This window comes from Scyliorhinus torazame, chromosome 1 (genome assembly GCF_047496885.1).
Source record: "Scyliorhinus torazame isolate Kashiwa2021f chromosome 1, sScyTor2.1, whole genome shotgun sequence".
Lineage (NCBI taxonomy): Eukaryota > Metazoa > Chordata > Chondrichthyes > Carcharhiniformes > Scyliorhinidae > Scyliorhinus > Scyliorhinus torazame.
In genome coordinates, this window is record NC_092707.1 from 19,226,891 (window position 1) to 19,239,662 (window position 12,772).

The 12,772-nt window shown below is 41.7% G+C and overlaps 1 protein-coding gene across 5 annotated transcripts in view; it reads left to right on the forward strand.

The window, feature by feature from the left end:
• cltcl1 (clathrin, heavy chain-like 1) overlaps nucleotides 1–12,772 on the forward strand; it is an 83,918-nt gene that overhangs the window by 25,117 nt on the left and 46,029 nt on the right. For all 5 annotated transcript variants that reach the window (XR_011934385.1, XM_072473316.1, XM_072473451.1 and 2 more), the window contains exons 3-11: nucleotides 3,015–3,283; nucleotides 5,159–5,320; nucleotides 5,594–5,707; nucleotides 6,434–6,607; nucleotides 7,384–7,581; nucleotides 8,726–8,926; nucleotides 9,054–9,206; nucleotides 10,365–10,487; nucleotides 12,132–12,269. Coding sequence is in view for 4 of the 5 variants with exons in the window: in XM_072473316.1 (XP_072329417.1) it covers nucleotides 3,015–3,283; nucleotides 5,159–5,320; nucleotides 5,594–5,707; nucleotides 6,434–6,607; nucleotides 7,384–7,581; nucleotides 8,726–8,926; nucleotides 9,054–9,206; nucleotides 10,365–10,487; nucleotides 12,132–12,269 (1,532 nt within the window). In the remaining variant the exon portion in view is untranslated. The remainder of the gene's footprint in view (nucleotides 1–3,014; nucleotides 3,284–5,158; nucleotides 5,321–5,593; nucleotides 5,708–6,433; nucleotides 6,608–7,383; nucleotides 7,582–8,725; nucleotides 8,927–9,053; nucleotides 9,207–10,364; nucleotides 10,488–12,131; nucleotides 12,270–12,772) is intronic.

Here is a 12,772-nt window from a genome sequence, read left to right on the forward strand (position 1 = left end):
CCAGCTCCTAGTTGGTCTGAGGTCACCTGACTCTAGCATTCACTTGTAGAGTAATGAGACTCCTAGTGGTTAGTCAGTGAATTACAAATGATATCACTACAGTCTCTAGAACTTAAGGCAGTGGAAACAGTTGAATATTTTAAAGGAGAGCTAAATTGATTCTTGAAAGATTAATGGGGATAAGGTTGAAGTTACAATCGGATCAGCTGTGATCTTATTGATGGCGGAGCAGACTTGAGGGGCCGAGTGGCCTTCTCAATTCATGCGCAAGACCGGGTTCTGATCAAGGTTACTACATAAAATGTTGCCACTGTTAAAATCATACAGCCCATGTTCATGCTGTGCTGTTTGATGTAGATTTAAATTCAACTGCTTGTTTTCATTTTCTTTCCCTCTTCCATTTGTGACCATCTAATTTAACCTTCTACATCAATTGGAAGTATCCAATTAAAGTGATCAAGCATTGATACATAGTTTTGAAGATACTTCAATTTTTATTCTGTCCGTGCCAGTTGAGGAGATTTCGCCATGCATGACGACTGAACAGTTTCACTCCTATTCTGAATTCATTTGTTATGAGGAATGTTTATCATGTGATCCACCTAATCATAGAACTTACAGTGCAGAAGGAGGCCATTCAGCCCATTTGAGTCAGTGCTGGCCTTTGGAAAGAGCACCCTTCTTGCCCACGTCTCCACCCTTCCCGTAACCCCACCTAACCTTTTGGACACCCAAGTAGCAATTTAGCATGGCCGATACACCTAACCTGCACATCTTTGGATGTTGAGGTGAATAGCTTTAGTGAGTGCTAACTGAGGGCAAGTCTGACACTAATGCTCTGCTTTTTAAGCAATTATTCATTAGTGGCACCAAATAGCTCTTTGATGTCAGATCTATGGCATTGTTGCACGTTTCCATTTTCATGCAGTAGGGTAATTGTGCTGATAGGTTACAGACCAGTTTCTGCTAAATCATTTGCACATCTTCCACAATTTTATTAATACAAGTATAGTGCCTTTTTATTGCACTTGATACCAAATCACAAAGCTTGGGGCGGATCACCCAAGACGTGGCCAGGCAGAGGTAGTCTTCAAAGAGCATCTTAAAAGGAGGGGTAGATGCAGGAGGAAATTCCAGAGCTTGGCGCCTTGGCAGGTAAAGGCCAAGCAAGTGCTAAGCAAATATTGGCTGTATAGACCTGGACCTGTGAGTAATCTGATTTGGTGACGCTGTTTTTAATATACCAATAGTGACTACTGTATAACCTTTTTGGTATGGAAAACATGTGCTTCTAAAACCTGAGCAATAGCCTTTCCAGATCTGGAAAATCTCCTATGTGGGTGAGACCCGATCTGGGCTAATTTTAACTTCAAGCAGCAGAACCCAGATCACTATTTTTTGTGAATGTTTTGCATTCCTTAAACATAGGTTAGTGAGTCTGTCTGGATTGCAATGATCACCAATGTTGCTAATGTAGTGGTCAAGCAAACTCCATTACAGTAACTAGAGCAATACACCGGATACTATACTAGTTGTCTTACCGTATAAATGGTTGAATTCCACGGCAGTGGGATGAGGTGCTTTCCTTGGTCAACAGCTTCGCCCAAGTCAACACTTGCAATAAGTGATGACCCATTTCAGATTTGTTGAAGTGATGAGTGGTACTGTATCAGCAAACTAAGTACTTGTGGCATGAATTATGGGTTTAACTTTCAAAAATATTCTGTTGGTTGTGGTTTGCTGTCTGAAAATGACCTGTTAATCTATGCATGTTTTGTGCTGTGTGCTTTTTGCTCTAGTCTTCCATTGTCAAGTTGTGAAGATTAAGTCTTCGCAAATAAGCTTCTGTTTCTCTTCTGGAGTGGCTCATAGTATCCAGAAGCGGAATTTGCCTGAATGAACAACATTTCACTGTACTGCTGCTCCTGTTGTATTGTGAAGGTTGTGTGTTGGATTTATTGGCATGCAGTTTTTTGATCAGATTGGTGATTAATCTAATTGCTGTTGTACATGTTCTGCTGACAGCTGAATTATTGAATTCTCCCAATCAACTGCAATTTCATGTTGCAGAAAATGCTTGAAATTGAGGTGTGCCTGTTTTTGTGGGGGGGTTCTTTTATCACTTGGTACTTCATCTGCCCCTGAGCCAAAGTCTGCTATTATCCTAACTGTTTAAAAAGCAACCATCTCACCAAGTCATTCTCTGACTTGATCAAAATCAAGATGCTTTAGCTAACATGCAGCTCACCATAACAGTCAGAAATAATTTGCAATTGGTAGTTTTGAGGGAGGTCTGCAATTTGAATGACAGCAGTATGAAGCAAACCTTATGCAGTTGTGCAATGTAGAATTGAGACTGGTGTTTTATGGTCTAGATGACAAATATTTAAGCTGGAAATCTTTGTTGTTGCATCAGATCTTTCCTCTTCCATCTACTGGTGTCTATTGCTGTAGCTTGTAGCACTACTCCTTTTGGGTAATGGACACTTGCCATTTAAAAAGTTGTTAATCAGGAGTATTGCACAAGTTTTGGGCTTGACCACCTCATCCCCTCTCTTCCCCTCCCCCCTCTTCCTCCCCAATGCTCTAAGTGCTGGAGAATCCCATGTGTAGCTGTTCTGTCTTTGGTGTTCCCTGTCTAGTTGTTAGTTAAAAATCTAACATTCATCTCTGCTGTGCAGAGGTGACTCGAGACTGCACTTACTAACTCTGCATTTTTGTATTGCTTGACATGGTATGTTTTCTTGCTGCTGACGAGGTATTCCTTGTTCAGCAAATCCTGTATGTAGTTTGAAAATTAAAAATGTCATATTGCTGGCCGACACAGATGGGTATATTTGGGCTGATGCATTTGTATAATGCATCTTAAAAAATAAAAAATAAAATGTTCATACTTGTGCACTCAATGCTGGCTCCAAGGCCTTCAACTATACATGGCATTTGAAATTCTGCTTCATACACGTATAGTAAGTGGAAAATCTTGTTCAATGTTCTAATTCCTTTTCTCGTACTAGCTGGAAAAACCCTACAGATATTTAACATTGAAATGAAGAGCAAAGTGAAAGCACATAATATGGTTGAAGAAGTAACATTCTGGAAGTGGATCTCTTTGAACACTGTTGCCCTAGTAACTGAGACTGCAGTATTCCATTGGAGCATGGAAGGTGACTCTCAACCACAGAAGATGTTTGACAGACATGCAAGCTTGGCAGGATGTCAGATCATTAACTACAGGACAGACCTTCAACAGAAGTGGTTGCTTCTAATTGGAATTTCTGCGCAGGTAGATTGCTGTAGTAAGTTTTTTAAAAGCCACATCTTTGCTCCCTGAGTGATTCTTCCACTCCCAAGTGTTCATTACTACAGTTCAGTTGTAGCATTCATGTCTGAATCAAATGTTGTACATTCCAGCTCCACTCCAGTGAACACCATCTAGGCTGTCACTCAGTGCAGCAGTACTGGGGATTACTGCACTGTTGCAACTGCCATCTTTCTGATGGGAATAAATATAGACCTGATCGGTCTTGCATTGGCCTAATGATCCATGGCACTGTTTCAAAGAGCCATGGTATCCTGGTCAATACTAATCCCTCAACCTGCATCATTGAAATGTTTGTTATTCTCATTGCTATTTGCAGCCCTTTATAGGATGCCATCTATAGACCGCTATCGAGCACTTGGGACATACAAGTGCAATTATTTATCTGACCAGCTTTTCCCTTATTTCTTCCTAACCAGTTTCAGGGCCTTGTCCTCTTTTGTAGCTTTACCTACATGAACTTCAATGGCAGGAAAGAATAAGAGGTATCAATGTTGAATTCTAGTTTTAATGGTTTGTGGTCAGGCTTTGCTAGTACACTTGCAAAAATGTATTGCATAATCCCTTGCCTGGGATTCCAATCATGCCTTTTCACTTGGTCAGACTGAATTCTAAGCCGTAGGCTGGTAGTGTTAAACTCTGTATGGGGGCAAGGCTGAGCAGCAGCTTGCTGCTTATGGGAAATTTTGACCAGATTTGTTCACTTAAATCGATCCCCTTAAATCCATCCCCTGATCTGTTCTGTTCCATCCCTCCAAGCTAAAAATATTGTCAATGTTTTGAGCTGAATCTCATCAGCATAGAAATTTGTGCAACCTTGGCATTAATGCTCATTGTCCATTTATTTTAGTGAAATGGAATAACCCATGTTTATCTTGTGCCTTGTATAGGATTACATTTGGTCTGCAGCATGGTTTACCAGAGTGACCACCTGCTGAGTAAAGGTGTATGAACCAGACACCGCCTTTACTCTGACACTTTTATTGCAAGGAGCAAGACCCTACTTGATTCTTGCTATTGTAATTTACTTTCTAAAATCTTTTTGTCTATACCTTCATAGTTGTCCATGTTAGGAAAATGAGACCTGACTCTGTTGAAAAGTAAATAGCTGGTTATTGGATCCCAAGTTCAACTTCCCTCCCTCTAATTTTTTTTTTTTGGTATGTTTATTAAAACAGCTCTTGGATAAAGCCCTACCAGAAATTTTGGACCATTTTTCCCTGACTGAATTAATTACTTCAATACTCTTCCTGCTATTTGCCCAGCCTGCATGATGGGAACAGGAATTCCTAATCTCCATTTAGTCTAATAATTTCCCCAAGTGAAGTGAAACTGGAGCAAGGAGTGTAGAACCTCTAGGGGAATCGCCAGATGATCCAAGTAGGTTTTGTGCTTTTCCAGATAACTGGCACTGTCTAGAGATCAAACTCTTTCCAAGCATCTGGGATTTAAGTGATTGCTAATGAGAAAGTTCTGTTCGAGATAATGGGGTCAAAGTTGCCCAGATTCACTTCACTACAACCAGCAGACTAATCCACCACCAGTCTGAGCTGGGTATAAAGTGGATCTTGTGCTGCAACGTAAAGCATATTGTCCAAGTAGGAAATGCAGGCAAAATGACCACTGATCTAGGAACACCACCTGTTCAGAAGCCCACAGATTTGGTAATGGAATACTATTTCTGTACAAATTTAACCTGCAGTTTGCTAGTGATCTTGCTAATTGGCTATGGATTGTAGGCAAGTGCAGTCCGTGCCTTGCTGCCCACTTCGGGCTGATGTAAATTTTGGCAGCAATGTTCAACTGACTGCTCCTTTCAACCTTCTCTTCCTCATGTAGCAGAACAGAGTAGTTGGTGCAATGCAGCTGTACTCTGTAGACCGAAAGGTGTCTCAGCCGATTGAGGGGCATGCTGCAGCCTTTGCTGACTTCAAATTGGAAGAGAATCCTGCACCATCAACCCTCTTTTGCTTTGCAGTCCGCAGTCAGGCTGGAGGGAAGGTAAGTTGCAGAAGTCAGTGTTTCTGCTTAATGGAGACCTTTTTTTCCAAACTTTTGCATTCTGCACATGTTAAGTTGGAGTCCATATTTACTTTCAAGAATGGTGCTGACACCTGTGTAAACTACTGTAGAAAACCACATTGCCATAAGATGGTATGGGTAACTGATGCATCACATCCCAGATAGCCCACTTGGGAATTGGCCATGCTGTATTTTGTAGCTAAAATCTATGCCCTGGCTTTTTTTGAAACTAACTTGTAAAATATCTTGCAGTTGCATATTATAGAAGTAGGTCAACCAGCTGCTGGGAACCAGCCTTTCACGAAGAGAGCAGTGGATGTGTTTTTCCCTCCCGAGGCCCAAACTGACTTTCCAGTAGCAATGCAGGTAAGTGTCACCTTGGAATCATAGAATCACCTTTGTTTGAGGTCAGCCGCTGGGCATGTCGCATTTTGTAATAAGTAGTTCTTTCTCCAAAAATACTTTCTGCTAAAAGACTTGACAGTTTGCTTCCATCAGTCTACCTTGACTCGTGTAAGTAATCTCTTGATCATATTCTGCACACTGCATCAAAGACTGGTGTGGATAATACTTCTACTGTTCAAAGAAAACCAATTGATGTAGCCAAAAGTAAGATCGCTTTCTACCCTTACCCCCTCCTTTTTGGGTTTCCCCTGCAGTAAACTGTATCCCTGGCTGAAGTCTGATCCTCGAGTCATTGTAACTTTTGTAAATACTTTGTAAATACTTCAGTATGTCCTATTCTCATGTATGAAATGATCTGCCTGGACCATACAGTATACATTACTCTAAATCTAATGAGTGGCACACAACTGTATGAAATCATCCTGTTTTATCTGTGAAAGTACTTTGGCTTTTAGTTAAAACACGTGAACTGCACCAGCGAAGGGGAACATGTGCTTGCTGCTATACCATTTCTACAGTTTCGGGTCCTGAGCTTTGAATCAGTCCAGTGCATGACCAAGTGTTTATTTGTTTTTTGTGGTCAGTCAATACCAGTTTAAAATCTACCCACCCTTGTGAATTAAATAACAGGCTGCTATACATGATGGAATTTTGTTCTGCATAATTAAAAATGTTCTCGTTTTGCAGATTGGAACAAAATATGGAGTTATATATCTTATCACCAAATATGGCTATATCCACTTGTATGATTTGGAGTCTGGTGTTTGCATCTACATGAACCGTATTAGTGCTGAGACCATTTTTGTGACTGCTCCCCACGAACCTACATCTGGTATTATTGGAGTCAATAAAAAAGGACAGGTATGTTATCTGCTGAAGGTTTGCACATTTCTCAACCTCGGTCATAATGAAGAAACTGATTAGTTTACTTGAAGAATTACTGTGATGTTACCTAATTGTTCCTGTAAAATGCTTAGCTTGCAGAGCACCTTGCAACCATCAACTGGGATGTGGCAAATCCAGCCAAAGTCCAAAAACATGACATTAGGGAATGGAACTTTTTGGTTGCAAAAGCCATTTTTTCTTTCTACAAAGGAAATGTATGTAGTTTGGAGAGCAGAAGTGCACAATGCACTTGGATCTTGTCCTGTGTATGTGCAGACTAGTACTTTTCTAGCCCAGGGATGCAAGTGCCATTTGTAGAAACTTTGCTATCCTGAGCTGTTTGAGTTGGGATTTTAAAATAACATTTATTAGTATTACAAGTAGGCTTACATTAACAATGCAATATGTGAAGATCCCTCATCCCCACACTCTATCTATGCAGGTACACTGTCCCAATACGCCTAACAAGCGCATTTTTTCAGGATTTGTGGGACGAAACCTGAGCACCCGGAGGAAACACGTGCGGACACCGCACCCGGTGACCCAAGCCAGGAATCTAACTCGGGTCCCTGGTGCTGTGAAGCAACAGTGCCAACCACTGTGCTACCGTGCCACCTGTTTCTTAGATGTGACCTTTTTATTGGGATTTCTTAGATGTGACTTAATTTTTGTTCTGCTACACTTTGCTTGCATTTTACTGTAAGTTGTCACCTGTATACTGTTCCTTAATTAGGCATTTTTTTTACTTGTAGGTATTATCTGTCTGTGTGGAAGAAGAAAATATTGTTAACTATGCCACTAATGTGCTCCAAAACCCAGACTTGGCTCTGCGTATGGCTGTAAGAAGCAACCTTGCTGGTGCTGAGGAGCTCTTTGCACGAAAGTTTAATACTTTGTTTGCACAAGGAAACTATTCTGAAGCTGCAAAAGTAGCTGCATCAGCACCAAAGGTGTGTGCATTTTAAGTCCTCTGTTCCTTTTTAAAGGTGTGACTGCTTGTGAAGATGGTCCTTTCTTGTAACTTCTCAAGATTTTAAATAAATTTTAATCAACAAATGGCATTTCAGCTTCCAATTTTGCCAGTCTCCCTTCTCCCAACCTGTTTTTCGTCTGATTTAATTAGTCTCTAGGACCATTAAGGCACTTTTCTTTTTGCCGTATACTTAGAACAGCAGTCAAAAATACCCTCTTCCCAGCCATGGCACTCTTGTGAACGTGTCCTCCAGCTGAGCTTTAAATCCAATATCCTCTATCTCGAGCCCAAAACATCTTCTACCTGCTCAACTCTTGTAGTCCTGTCATGGTCTTTCATCCAGATTCAGTATTCCATCGTTCTTCTGATCATCCTCCACCCTTTTGCTATTTAAAGTTCAGTCTGTCTAAGGCTGCTTGTATGATATCGCACTTCTCCATCACCCCTGTTCCAGCTGACCTAAATTGACCTCTGGTTGTTTCTCTTCTCTTTCTCTCTTTGCCCCCTTTCTCTTCCCCCCCCCCCCCCCCACCCCCCACTCGTACATGCCCTAGAACACAATCTACCCTCATGGCCTTGCTTGCTTGACCATTCTTACCATACTCCAGCCCTAGGTTCCCACATTCTGTTCCTGACAATACACACGTTTCCTCCTACCTCCTTTTTAATTAAAAAAAAAAAAAAAAAAAAATCTCCAAGTCCATCTTGTTAACCAAGGTCACACTCTTAATTTCTCCAATTTACTAAGACCAATCTATATAAATGCTCAACACCACCAATTCCTTAGTTATTTTGCCTCCCTGAAAGCAAAACCTGCTTCACTACTGGACCCATGTGGTGCGGCACCAGCTTGGAGCCAGTGGACTATACTCCATTACATTTTGGTACATCTGTCCAATAGCACATTCCACTGTAGCAATAAAATTGAGGCATTCATTACTTCAAACCACTTGAGCCTAGTCTGAAAACTCTTAAGTGTGCATGTGGGAGTGTACACCCTAAAACAAATCTGTAAGAACTGATATTAAATATATGCAGTATAGCACATTAAGTTAGTAGCTGTGACATTAAATGCCATTGCTGGAGTTACTGGTGTCATTAAAAACAAAAATTTTTATTAGGGTATTCTGCGGACTCCAGACACCATTAGAAAATTCCAGACTGTCCCAGCCCAGCCAGGGCAAGCTTCGCCTCTTTTACAATATTTTGGGATCCTCCTCGATCAGGGACAGCTGAATAAGTATGAATCATTGGAACTCTGCCGACCTGTCCTGCAACAAGGCCGCAAGCAGCTGCTGGAAAAATGGCTAAAAGAAGACAAGGTAACAAGTTTCCAGGAGTGTAGGCTGACTTGTCGGGGCCTAGAATATATCATGAATAATGCAGTTTTAAGCACAAGGATGTATCCACTAGTCTACAGATTTTATAATTCGTGATTTTGTTTCGTAGCTGGAGTGTTCTGAGGAGCTGGGGGACCTGGTGAAGACGGCTGATCCCACACTAGCTTTAAGTGTCTATCTCCGTGCCAATGTGCCAAATAAAGTTATACAATGTTTTGCGGAGACTGGGCAATTCCAGAAAATTGTTCTCTATGCAAAAAAGGTATTTTCTTCTATCCTAAATGAATTACATGTTCCATTTGGAAATGGTGCCTGTGCAATGCTAATGTTTGAGCTTGATTCTACATCAAGCACGTAGAGACTACAACAATTATTTTGTAAATTTTCATGTACTTGTTCAAGCCAGCAATATTTTTTTTGCTGGCCATTTTATAATTCTGTTCTTGTAGCAGTGAGCTAGGAGTAGGCAATTCAGCCTCTTGAGCCTGCTTTGCCCTCTGCCATTCCTTAAGATCATAGCTGACCTCATCTCTGCCTCAACTCTACTTTCTTGTCTCTTTTCATAACCTTCAACCCATTAAGTAAAAAATATCCTGGCATCCACCACATTCTGGGGGTAGTGAATTCTATGATTCGTGACCCCTTTTGAGAGAAGTAATGTCTTGTTTTAAAATATGCTACCCCTTATCCTAAAACTATGACCTCCTGTTCTAAATTGCTCCACTAGGACCATTCCATTCTGCGTCTACTTGTCAATCTCTTCGTGCAGTCTCCAATGCCTTGTACAATTGCAGTGGCACTTCCCACTTTCCTATAAAGGCCAAAATTCCATTGCCTTTATTACCTGCTGTACTTGTGCTAGTTTCCTGCAAATTTGTTCATGAAGACACCCAGATCCCTCTGCACTGAAACACTTACTTTTACCGTTTAGATAAGTTGCCCTTTCATTATTCTGACCCATTGGGTTGTGTTTTGACTTCCGAATTGGTGCAGAAAAGGCCCATTGGGTCTGCACCACTGCACAAAAGGCACTTGATCTGTCAATCCTAATCCCATTTGCCAGCACTTGGCCTGTAGCCTTGAATGTTGAAGACTTGCCAAGTGCTCATCCGGATGAGGTAACCTCCCTTTATGACCCTCCCAGGTAGTGTGTTCCAGACTTGTTCTCCCCTGCCCCTCACCTTGAACTTGGTGTCCCCTCTTAATTGACCCTTCAACTAAAGGGTCCCCTGACCAATGTTGGTTTGTAGTTTCCTCCTTTTGCCTCTCCCCCTCCCCTTGGGTCATTACATAGGCCCGAGACCCTATGTAAGCAGTTGGGCCTGTCTTCAGTTCCAATAGTTTAACACTAGATGAAGCAGTTTATTATTTTTTTTACGGATGGCTTCAAACTAGTGCAAGGTGTGATTTGTGTTGACAGGTTGGTTACAGTCCTGACTGGGTCTTCCTGCTAAGAAATGTCATGCGGGTGAGCCCTGACCAGGGGCTTCAGTTTGCACAGATGCTTGTCCAGGATGAGGAGCCTCTAGCTAATATCAATCAGGTCAGTTACCGTACTTGTCTGCCTTTAAACTTCAGATGTAATCTGCATGTGTGCCTTGTGCTGATTTGTTAGTTGGGGATGAGCAATGCTGAGTCACTTGGTATTATTGGTATTAGTTGTGGATGAGTTGGTTTCTGGGAATTAGTCGATTTGGTTCACGGAAGTGTGGATGAAATGGATCATTTGGGAAATTGCTATCTGTCTGGTGGCCTGTAGGATCCAAAACTCTATTCAAAACTCTTGGCAAGCCGAAGCTTCACATTACATTTGTGCAAATGTGTAAACCTTTCAACTGCTCTCTATATCGAGCCCAAGTAACCTTTGTATGAACTATATTATGTGGGCACAAGTAGTTAGCACTGCTGCCCCACAGCACCAGGGAGCTGGGTTGAATTCCAGCCTTTGGTGACTGCCTTGTGTGTGGCGTTTGCACATTATCCCAGTGTCTGTGTGGTTTCCACAGATGTGCAGGTTGGTGGATTGGGCATGCCTTGGTGTGCAAAGATAGGCAAGTTCGGGAGGCTATGGGGATAGGACAGGAGTGGGCCTAGGCAAGATGCTCTTTTTCAAGGGATCATATGGTACCCTATAAGAACATAAAATCCCTACAGTGAAGGAAGCCATTCAGCCCATCGGATTGGAGTGTTCCCTCTGAAGAAACTCCCTACTTTATCCCACTCCCTCACTCTATCCCTGTAACCCCACCTAACCTAACATTGACTGGGAGGAAACCCATGCAGACACTGGAGAAGGTGCAAACTCCATGTCTGGAGTCTCCACATCTTGGAAATTCCAAGACTGGAATTGAACCTAGGTCTCTGGTGCTGAGGCAGCAGTGATGACCAATTGTGCTGCCCAATAGACTAATAGTGCTCATAATGGCAGACTCCTTATTTTTGGACTTTGTCACTGAAATTCTTTCTAAATCTAGAACCGTAAAATGGGTTATGCGTTTAGAAAGTGCAAAAGTTTTGAAGGAAATTATCTTCCTCCAGTGGCCTTCACAGATGCTTAATCTCTAAATGTAATCTTTACCATGACCATTCTTTGCATATTTATTCTCTGCTGATCATTCAGCAGATTCTGATGCCTGTCAAATGGTGATCCTCTTTGGTTCTGCTTTTTTTGGTTGTTTGTATTCGCCACCATTTATGGAAGTGGTCAACTGAGAAACAAACTGTTTTGTAATTGAGGGATGACTATTGGGCAAGATACCAGAGAACACCACTCTTCTATGAAATAGTGCCATGGGAACTTTTTTAATGACATCCCAAAGACCGCATCACCCACATTGCAGTGGACCTTGATTTGTGTGTTGGAAGCACAGGATGGATTTGAACCTGGAACTTTGTCATTGTGGTCCAATTGGCAGCACTCTTGGCCTTGGCCTCTGAATCGGAAGTAATTGTCAGCAGGCCATTTGATTGTGACAGGTGTGACAGCAAAATCATTTTTTAAAAACTAGATATTCCCCAATCCCCTTTCAGCTGAAAGAGTATGAACCTTGGTCTTCTGACTAAACGGCCTCCCTGGCTAGAATCGGCTGACTCTCCGCAAGAATCAAATCTGGCAATTTTTGATTTTCTATATGAATGAAAGGCGGTGAAGTTCTGAAGTTGGTTTAATGCTGTGTTTCCCATTCAGATTGTGGATATATTTATGGAGAATAACCTGATCCAGCAGTGTACGTCTTTCCTATTGGATGCTTTGAAGAATAATAGACCTTCTGAGGGTCACTTACAAACTCGTTTGCTTGAAATGAATCTGATTCACGCTCCACAGGTGGGAAATGTGGGTTACTAACTGGTTATACTTTGTGTTTGGGGTTGTTTCCGTTTGAGAAAAACAATCATGTCCTTCACTTTGTGTTCATTTCAATATTTCTGGTCCGATAAGGTGGAAACATTGATGCCTATGTCCCTAACAATGTTTTTAATATAAAAATATTATTGACTTTTAATTTTCCACCTCTCCTTGCAGCATCTGAGGGCTAATCTGAAAAATCTAATCCAATGTTCAGAAGCTGTCTGGAGCCAGTGTGTTTGCACACTATTACTGCTGTGCATCTAAAGCATTGTGCACTGGCATCAAGGCATTTTAGTGCATTGCAGTGTGGCCATGGTCTTGGAGATTCGTCGGGCAAGTGTAGTGGCTGTAGAATGAGCAGGTGTTTGTCTATGGATAGTATTGGATTGCTCAGTATGGCCTTCAATCAGTTGGGTTTTGTATCCAAAAGTTCCCAGTTCAACTAATGTGATGCAGTCGGTTACGACAGTGCACTTTGT